This window comes from Mustela lutreola, chromosome 4 (assembly GCF_030435805.1).
Source record: "Mustela lutreola isolate mMusLut2 chromosome 4, mMusLut2.pri, whole genome shotgun sequence".
Taxonomy (NCBI): Eukaryota; Metazoa; Chordata; class Mammalia; order Carnivora; family Mustelidae; genus Mustela; species Mustela lutreola.
In genome coordinates, this window is record NC_081293.1 from 28,682,192 (window position 1) to 28,692,206 (window position 10,015).

At 57.1% G+C, this 10,015-nt stretch overlaps 1 protein-coding gene across 1 annotated transcript; it reads right to left on the bottom strand.

Annotated features, from left to right (window-relative positions):
- Positions 1-6,150: 6,150 nt before the first annotated feature.
- On the bottom strand, positions 6,151-9,764 carry NKX2-3 (NK2 homeobox 3). Its single transcript, XM_059169233.1, has 2 exons — positions 9,196-9,764; positions 6,151-7,747 (listed from the first exon to the last, which is right to left on the bottom strand). The coding sequence occupies exons 1-2, from the start codon at positions 9,554-9,556 to the stop codon at positions 7,002-7,004; spliced, it is 1,107 nt and encodes a 368-aa protein (XP_059025216.1). The 5' UTR covers positions 9,557-9,764; the 3' UTR covers positions 6,151-7,001.
- Between the last annotated feature and the right edge of the window lie 251 nt (positions 9,765-10,015).

Consider the following 10,015-nt stretch of genomic DNA (forward strand, 5'->3'; position numbering starts at 1 on the left):
TTCTCAGCAAACCAGTGAGGTAGCAGACCCAGAGATGGTATTAATGCCATTTTATAGAAAGCAGAATAAAAATAAAGAAAGGAAGCAAGCAAGCAAGCAAGCAGAATCAAGCTGCACACTAAAACCAGCACAAAATCTGGCTTTTGTGCCATGGCTGTAGCCTGCCAGGCAATTTCATCATCCCCTCTGATGGGATATTCCAATAAGTAATAGTAAAGGGAAAGGGGTGTTGATTTGAAGGACGCATAATGTAACAAGAGCTGTGGGAAATGGATCACCTCCCAACACACAGTCCCTTTCTAATGTCCTAATGCCTTGCTAACCCAGGTGTAGTTTCGGGGGAGAAGGTTGACTGGGTGGGAGGCCTGACGCAGGGGTAGGGTGGTATAGAGGGTAAACTAAACTTAAGACCCTATAACAATGCTCTGTCCCCAAGAACCCCTCCAACCATTATCATCACCTTTACTATGGTATAAGTGGCAAGTTTCATTATCTTGCTTAAAAGCGAACAAAAGCCTCGTTTTAACTACAGGCTCAGCAGAATGGCTAAAATGAAAAAGAAATGAAATGAAAATACTGAGTTGAGGAACACATGGTGCTACCGCCGGTGGGGGTGAAAATAGATGCGCCAACTTGAGACAACCACTCAGTACACTCTGGAAGCTGGTGTTCATTTCCCTGACACAGTGATTGCACTCCTAGGTGTAAACTGAATAGAAACATTGACTACAGTCCTCAAAAGACGTGTTAGAACTGTGCTGCCCCAGGCATGACTTTCTATTTAAATTAATTACAACTTAAGAAAATAAAAAATCCAATTCCTCAGCCAAGCACATTTCAAGCTCACGTGCTCGCTACTTTATTGGCCAGCACGGACTGAGAACATTTCCATCACTGCAGAAAGTTCTGCTGGATATGGCTCTAGAATGTCTTTAGCCGCCGCATTCACAACAGTTCAACACTAGAAACCGCCCAAAGGCCCATCAGCAGCACAGCCGGTAAATCATCTGCCGCACATTGATACAAAGAGATACTCTTAAGTAAGGAGAGTGAGCTATCTCACTGTGCACGCTGCAAGGTCGATAAATGTCACAAACGAAAGGAGCCAGGCGTGGAAGAGTACGTACTACAGGCTTCCGTGTATCTAACGTTCCAAACCAGGCAAAACTAATCTGTGCTGGTAGAAACCACGACAGTGGTTATCCTTGGCGGTGGGAACAGTGACCACAAGGGAGCCTGCGGGGGGGCTAGTAATGTTCTTTTTCTGCACCGGGATTTGGTCTCATGGCAGTATTTGAGGATTCAGCCAGTGCTGGTGCACTGACGTCCTTTCTGCATGTGTTTCATACTTCGTTACATTGTCTAAACGCCCCATCAGAAAACTTTGCTGTTATTAATGTTACCTACAGCTGAGAAAGAGCGCGACCTTTCAAAAGAGCAAATGTGGCCTTGGGATCAGTGCCCCCTCCCGCAGAGGCCTCCCCCGCACTCCCCACCGAGCCCTTCCCGGCTCACCACCCCCTCCCCGGCGCGTCCTACCTGGGGCGCCCGGGTCGCGTCGTCGGGACGGCCGACTCCGCAGGTTCGGGCGGCCACCCAGAGGGGCGGCCAAACTCTCCGGGGGCTCGCGGGTGTGCTCCCGCGCCAGGCCTGTCTGGGAGGCGGCGTCCGGCCCCGCGGCACCTGCGCTGCCCGCCGCGGGTCCGAGGATCCTCCCCCTTCGCGCGCGGCCGCGCCGCGGCCGAGCACCGCACTCCTCGGGCAGACAGTCCGCCGGCCTCCCAGGGCTCGGGCCCTCGGTTCGGGAGAAGGCGCCCCGGGAGTTCGCTCCGCGGCCCTGAGCTGTAAACGCCGGAGGGGGAAGCTGCGAGCTAGGCGCGGAACCAGCCCGCCCTCCGCACGCGCCGTTCTCCCGGGAAGCGCCCGCCCTTCCGCCGCACCCTCGCGGGGACGCGCGGCCCGAGGTCCCGCCGGCTGGGCCCGGGAACAGCGGAGCGCCGGACCCCGGGCTACCTCTCCGGAGAGGGGTTAGGTTTCCCCTCCTAACCCTTTCTTCCTGTACTGATGAGCCCGAGGAGGGTCGCCGCTCCGCCCGGAACCTCTTTGCACCTTCTCCTTCAGTCGAATTCCCTTGAAGCCTCCAAGGTCCAAGCCTCCGCGAAGCTCTCCGGACTCCGCCTGCCTGTGGTGACGCGTGCCCGCCGTGTTGGGGTGGCGAATCCCCCGGGCCCGCCGCGCTCCCCCTGCGGACCTGGGAGCGCTGCAAAGGCAGATCTGAGTCCTGAGCTTCTCTGCATACTAGGCAGCAAACGCCGGCCTGGCCAACGCCAGGGGTGCAAGGCCCGAGACATACCAGACACTGTGCTAAGTTGCTTTTACAAGGATTACCTCATTTAATTTGAGTCCTTTAAGTGTTTGCATATATAAACACTCACTTAATTGCACACTTACTATTTGTGCGTTTTGCTTAGGTAAAAGAAAAAAAAAACCTATGAGAGAAGTGTTATACCCATTTTACAGAGGAGGAAACTGAGGTTCAGAGTGCTCCTAACTTACTCAAAGTCTCTACTACTGGTTGTGGAGGCATTAAGGTTAGAATGGAGGAAGGCTGACTCCAGAGCCAATCTCTTAACTCCTCTCAAGCTTAGGCTAATGCAGGAAAAAATTGCTGGCCTTAACCTCTCTCACCAGTAACACCGACCCCCGACCCCTGACCCCCCACCCATGAGTCCTTGGGTAGGGAGGGATTATCCATGCATTCAGAGAAGGGGCGTTTGAGCCAGAAGTGATTTCTGAAATCATACAGTCTATCCTTCTCTGCCTTAGAGCTCAGACCCTAGATGCTATAGGGGTGACTTACTTCACATGCTCAAAGTCTCCCCCATCCTTAGAAGGCATTTTACTCTTCCTCCCGGCTCACAAAACTATTCAGTGAAGCAGCAATTTGGGCTTGCGGGTGGGGTGTGTCTTTTCCCCTGCAGAGGGAGCTCAAAGAGAGGTAGCTGTGTTGGTCAAGAGTTTTCACCCTTCGATGGCCACAATTTAGCAGTAAGGAAATCCTTTAGCGGAGAGATGGGAGCTATTTATACCCAGAGACTGCTGGCTCTGGGGAAGTGTAGTGAGCAGGGAGGGAGTTGGTTCAGTCTGGCTTTAAGTATCTCAAGACACGCGAACTGTGTGGAAGCCAATCCTTAGAACTAGTCTCCTTCCTCTGCCACGGTCGCACACCTCTTTTCGAAAGAGGAGAGAATGCAGAATGGAGGAAGATTAATGCGGGCCGGGAGGAAGCCGGACAAGGAAGGTGGGGATCTGGTGCTGGGAGCATTGAGAGGCCAAAGCCCGCTGGACACAGACTAGGGTGGGGGAAAGGAGTTGCTTACTTAGGAAACCCCCAGCAGAGCAAGGACATCTGCTCCCAGAGTCTTGGGTTCCTAGAGCTCACGTGATGGAATCCAGTGTGGGAAATGAGCACTCCTGGAGTGCCAGAGCAGGCTCTTGGTCACCTCATACCCCTCAGCGAGGGAAAGTTGAAGTGGAACTGGGTTCCCGTTGCAGGTCCCAGATTTATCATACACATCTCAGCTCTTCGCCCTTCCCGCTTGAGTTCTCACTCTTTTCCCTGCTCTGTGTTGCTCCCAACCCCTAAACTTTGTGCCCAGGGTATCAGGTCATTCCAAGTTCTTAGCCTCCTTTCCTATGTTTTGAACTATAGGGAGAAGGGTAACAATCTCTTGCAGAAAGCTGTGTCCCCAGCAGCATTGCAGGGTACCAAAGGCAGGACATTTCTCTGGAATCTGCATGGGCTGTGTGTCTTCTGCAGGCGGTTTCAGGTGCCTTGGCCCCGCCCAGATGGGCTAAGAGTCCAGCTCAGCACATGCCTTGTAGTCAGCACCCAGTGCCGAAGCTTCACATCACCAGGGCCACTGCATGAGCTGGGGAGGGTCCTTAAGGACTCTGGTCTCATGATCTCCTACTTACTGTGTTATCTGTCCCAGGGGACAAAAGATGTCAACCTGGTGGCTCATGACCTCATTAGGACCTCATGAAGAGGGAGAGAAACAAATAAATCTTTGCATGACATGATGTTGTGGTATTGGAAAGTACCTAAGACTCTGGTGGCATATATGTGGGAGGGATTACCTCCACTTGGGTGGTTCAGGAAAGAAGCCTGGCCTTGAAGGGGGAGCAAGAGTTCACCAGAAAGATGGGGGTGGAAGGGCATTCCGTATGGTGGGGAGGGCAAGTGTGGAGGAATGGGGTTGCAACTGCGAAGGCCTGTTTGGCCTGGCTTCCCTTTCGTCATTTAGGTGTCAACTTAAGTGGCTTTCTCTGATCACCTACTCCAGAAGAACCCTCCCTTCAGCCCTTAGTTCTATTTCCCTTTTAGAATTTATCTGCTTATTTTTACATTTACTTCTTTGTTGTCTAACTCCTGTCCCCAGGCACACTCATTAAAATAAACTCCACGAGCCTGTGGACATTGGTGCTCCCCCCCCACCCCCCGCCCCACTATCCCCAGCATCCAGAACAGTACAACTGAACATGTATTAGCAGGTGTTCTGGAAATTACTGCTGGCTGGCTGGCTGGCTGGCTGGCTGGATCAGTGGTCCGAGGCTGCAGGCCATGAGAAACGTGTTAGGAAGCGAGAATTCCCTCCCCAGCCCTTAGCCTAAGCAACTCACGGGAATATAATAGCTTCAGAAGAGGGCTCGCTAGGAAGGGGACTTGGGGCGACAGGGCGGTGATAAGGGTGGTGGGTGGAGTTGTCCCAGCTCCTGCGAGGCTTAGGAGAGGAGGGAACTGGCGGCAAGGAGCTGAGAGACCGGCAACCTGGTGCACGATAACTCACACTCAACTCCAGGGTTTTTCTGCCTGGGAAGAGGCGAGGAGAGGGAGGGTCTTCGCCCCGTAGGCGCCGCCTCTCTAGCCTCCCGCTAGGCCCTTTTGGACCCGTCCAAGCCTCATCCTGGGCGGTCAGCGGGTTTGGGAGGATTCCCTTGCCTGCCTCCCTCCTTTCCTCGCTTCCTTTTTTCCTCCTCCTCCTCCGGGTCTCTGCAGATCCCCAGCCCCGCCGCCCCGCCGCAGCCTAGCAGCCCCCGCCCCCTCCTAGAAAGGGCGAAATTGCTAAACTTGTAGCAATAATGACCCTGCATTCAGGCCGCCGACTCCCGCTGAACGTCTCCGCGCCGCGGCTGGCCGGCCTAATCAGCGCGCCCGTCCCGGCTGCCCGCCCAGCCCCCGTCCCCCCTTGCCGCTCCCTCCCCCAGCGCACAAAAAGTGGGGAACAAAACCCCCGCGCATTTCTCCGTCCCTCTGTTGAGCAGACTGCTACACAAAGCCCCCGCTCTGAGAAGCAATGGGGAGCTCGGGGGGGACGTCAATCCCGACGCGCTGGGGTTTTTGTTCGCGCAGGGGACTTCGCCTTCCTACCACACCTTTTGTTCGGGACTCCAATAAAAAGCCATTCTTTCCGCACCTTCCCGGCCCGGAGCCGCCTTTCAGCGAGGCCCGGCCCCACAATGGCGCGGCGCTCTGAGGCCTCCCCATTCACCCGCCTTGGCACGCTCACAATCGGCCGTGTGGCAGCACAGGCCTCGCACAGGCATTCTCCGCAAGTGACAAGGAGCCGCATAAAGCCGCGGCCGCCGGGGGAGAAGGGAGGGCGGCCGAGGGGGAGAATTCGGCCGCGGCGGGGCGCAGCGCCCCTGGGCGCGCTGGAGGCCCCGGCGGCGGCCGCTGATGGAACCGCCTTCGCGCCGCCTCTGGCTGGCCCAGGGGGCGAGGTTTCCTTTTCCCTGGCGACCTCCGAGGTGGGGCAGAGTCTCTCAGTCTTGGTCTAACGCAGGCCCAAAGACACTAGTCAAAGCATCTGGTAAAACTTGGGGGGATTACAAAGCCGGGGACCTCAAAAGGTCCCGAGTCTCCGATCTGTTCTCCCACAAGAGGAAAGAGAAATTTAATGAACAAAACCAAGAGGACGCAAGACTTGCAGTCCCCCGGGCTGGCCCAAGAGAGGCCAGGCCTGTGAACGCCCCGGGAAGATTGCTTTCCCCTACACACCTCCTTCCCTACCCGCCCTGTCTAAAGGATCCCTTTCCACTTCTGGGGGTGGGGGGGAAACAGAGTCTGTAGCCAATGGTTTGGAAATATTGCACCTTGTTTATTGACTCCTGTAGTGTATGGCAGCGGGTGTGTACACGGCGTGTGGATAGTTATAGGTATATTATATGTGCTGAATACAGAATATGAAACAGAAAGGAAACCTGGTAACACCTCCCGCGGGCCACCAGCTCCCAGATTTGTTCAGCCCCCTCCTGCAGCACCCCCCCCCCGCCATGTTTGATCTTGCTTCGCCGGTTTTTCTCGCAGAGTTCTACACCCTGACGATCCGGAGATCCAGGCCGAGGTATCTGCTGCGGGGGGCAGGCGGTAGGGAAAAGAGAAATCCGCTGTGGTGTGGCGCTCCGGGCCGCAAAAGAGGCAGAAGGGTCCGAGGGGCTTGGGGATTCTCAAGCCCCGACACCCATTTTTCTTTCCTTCATGCTTTTCTTTTTTTCTTTTCTTTTTTCTTTTTGTCCTTGGGCTTTCTGTCGACATTTCGAGGAGGCCGCGGGAAGGCCGAGGGGGAAACACGGCCTTCTTGATCTGGAAGAAGCAAGCGGCAGCCAGAGTCCCAGTCTCCTCACCCTCTTCGGGGCCAGAGTCGGGGCCATTGTCCTCCCCTGCACCCAGCCGGAGTTTCTGCCTCTGAGACAGTCTCCGCGACCAGTCCCGGGCCTCCTCCTCGTCCCGCAGCCCCCTTCCCCAGGCTTCGCCGGAGCTGGGTTCCGGGGCCCTGGGGAGCGAAACATGTGTATTGGGGGGTAGAGGGGATTGTGGTTTGTTTGTGTTTTTTTTTTTTTTAACGAGAGGACCTGGTCCTGGGTTCCAGCCTTTCTCGCGCTTCAGTCCCGCGGTGCCAGGCTGCAGTGGGGCGCCCGCCGCGTGAGCCGCCGCGTCCCTACCAGGCCCGGATGCCCTGCAAGGTGCCCTGCGCGCAAGCAGCCCCGGCCGCGGCACCCTGGTGCAAAGGCTGCGCGCCGCCACCGCCGGCGAAGCCGCCCAGGTTGCTCACGTTCACAAAGGGGCCGCCTCCGGCCGCGCTGCAGGCGGGCTGCATGGCCGCGGCCGCCGCGGTAGCCCCGCTGCCCCCGCCGCCGCCGCCGCCGCCGCCCGCCGGGTACGCACAGCCGTAGCTGCCGCTGTAGGCCGCGGCGGCGGCGGCGGCGGCAGCAGCGGCGGCGGCAGCGGCGGCCGAGTTCCCATAGCCGTAGGCGGGGAAGCTGTTGTAGGAGTAGGCGCCCGCACCCACGCTGTAGGGCGCGCCGTAGGCTTGCGCACCCGGCGTGACGCACGGTTTGCCGTCCCGCACCAGCACCGGCACGGCCACGCGGCGCGGCGGCGGCGGGGGCGCGTGCGCGCCCAGCTCCAGGGACTTGTCCTGCCGCTGCCTCTTGCACTTGTACCTGCGATTCTGGAACCAGATCTTCACCTGCGTGGACGTGAGCTTCAGGCTGCTGGCGAGGTGCTCGCGCTCGGGCGCCGACAGGTACCGCTGCTGCTTGAACCTGCGTTCCAGCTCGAAGACCTGGGCTTGCGAGAAGAGGACCCGGGGCTTCCGGCGGCTGCGTGGCTTGGGCCTGTCGCTCTCCTCCGCCGCCTTACAGTCTCCGGCCGCCTCCAGAGGCTTCTTCAGCTGGCAGCTTTCTGCGGAAGAAGCACAACAGCGTCCTTTAGCAGTTCCCCGCCTTACCGCGGCTCCTGTCCCAGAGCGCTGTGGCCCTTTTGGTGGCAGCGCGGAGCATGCGGTAGTAAATGCCTGGACTTTCTGGAAAGTTTGTGGTTTCTGGCGCCATGGGACCCTGCGACAGACCCAGTACCCTCAGAACGCCTTTAGTGGGCAGAAGCACTTTCCACGGGGAGGGATAGGTAGTGCGGGTTTGCTTAGAATTTGAGCATCTGTGAGAGAGTAGTAAATGTTGGGCTCGGCGTGCTAATGACGATTCTCGGGATGAAATACATAGTAACTAGAGTGTTTGCAAACTCATCTGCTTTCCACTCTGTTACGGATAGCGGAAGGTGTGAAGCATATTGGTCGTTGGGGGCCCGTATGCGTGCGTTACGTCAATAAATCTTTCTGTTTTGGAAATGCTTGAGTGTGACCCCCCCTGCATTGCTTAGGAACTTTTTTTTTTTTTTTTGGTCTTTTAAAAGATAACAGACCTCCTGCTACATGCGTGACGATGTCTGTATTATCTTAAAGAGAAAAAGAAATTTGATTGACTGATTTAGACCGTTTCGTGTCGATTTTAGGCCCAGGCGAAGTGTCAGGAGTCTAGGCCTTGGCTGCTGCCACATCAAGCCTCCTCTTGGGGAAGAGATTCTTTGATTCTCCCCTCAGAATCTCCTCAGGTTTTATTCAGCTGTCCGATCTCCCCACCCAATTCACCTCCCATGCCAGCGGCTGGGATCTAGGACTAGGTTCCGCGCGTTTTTCACACAAAGCATAACATTATGAATTTTCAAAAAAGGCTAGTGCCTGGGGGGGGGGGGTGTGTGAACGCTATGCACGCGCCTAATGGACTGTGTTCCCACGCACTCTCCGACCATCCCCTCCCTCTCTGTGGGTGCTGTGGGTGCCAGGGACACTGAACTCCAAGCATAGAAGTGAGGAAACCACCCAGCTTGTCTCTAGCAAGGTTCCTGCGCCCTGCCAACACAACCTGCCTAGATCATCTTTTTGAAGAAGAGGGGATGGCTGACTGGCCTCAAAGACCTCGCCTCACCCTAGGGTCAAAGAGGAAGAGATTTGAGCTCTTGTCTAAGTCTTGGGAAGAACAAAAATGCTGTGAGTTGTCAGAATCCAGCAGCTGAGCCCGTGTTGCTTATCAGCGTCAGGGCAGCAAGAACTACTTTCCCTTCCTTTGGGGGCTTGCATCGCCTCTCCTCTCCGGGAGGAGTATTTGTCGGGGTCACCTCGTCCTTCTCCCTCCGCCCCAGCTCCCTCGCAGGCACCTGTGCTTTGCGGAGCTGTCGTGGACCAGGGTGAGGCATGACCCCAGCCAAAGGTTAAGGGGGCGGGAAGCAGTGCTGTTTGAGGGCGCTCCGCCATTGCTCCAGATGTGCGGGTGCGTTCTCTTCCCCCCTCTACTCACTTTGGCTCCGGTCCCTCACGACCTCGGGCTCCTCTTCATGTTCCTTAGGCCCGCTACACGAGTCTCGCAGGACTGTGTGGACATAGCTCTGCGGACAGAGCCCCGAACCCCCGTGGCCGTCGGCTGTGGCTAGTGAGTTCAAATAGGACAGTTTCTCGCCCTCTTCTTCCTCGTCTTCCTCTCCTCCGTCAGAAAATTGCGTCCCCTCGGTGGCGGCCAGCATGCACGGCGCCGAGTGAAAGTGGTGCTCCAAGTCCGCCTGCAAGTGCGCGCCGTGGAAGTGCTGTTGCTGCTGCTGCTCCAGATTCAAAATGTCTTTGACTGAGAAAGGGGTGGAGGTGACTGGGCTTGGTAACATCATCAGGGCCACTTAATTGTCCAGTCCAAATACTCAATAAATCCCGGCGGGGGCGGGGAAGCAGCGCTGCGGCTCCAGCTCTCCTTCTGGACTCTGCCGCTGCTGCCGAGTCGGGCTTTTGACAGACGCGGTCCGGCTCCAGTCTAAATCGCCTCCATTGGCCGGGACCTGGGGGTCTGGGTTTTGTTACAGCCACTGCAGGGACTGGGGCCGGGGCTGCGAAGCCTGTGTCCGGGGGTCGTGCGTCACGTCGGGGGCGGGCCTCTTGCCTCGGCCTCCCTCCCTATTGGTTCCGGCTCATGTGGACCACGCCCCCCGCATCGACTGAGTGGGGTGCTGCGGCGCTACCAGAAATAAAGGACTAGTATAGAGTCGCGAAGTCCAAGTCGTTGTGGGCGAGGCTGCACCGCCCCAGGTCCCCGAACTACCGATTCCCTCCTCGCCTGGCCGTATCTTCCTGGC

Coding starts and splice junctions, on each gene's coding strand:
- NKX2-3 (XM_059169233.1), bottom strand. CDS start 9,556: ATGATGTTACCAAGCCCAGTCACCTCCACCCCTTTCTCAGTCAAAGAC. Junction 7,748..9,195: donor CGTGAGGGACCGGAGCCAAA/GTGAGTAGAGGG, acceptor CTTCTTCCGCAG/AAAGCTGCCAGCTGAAGAAG.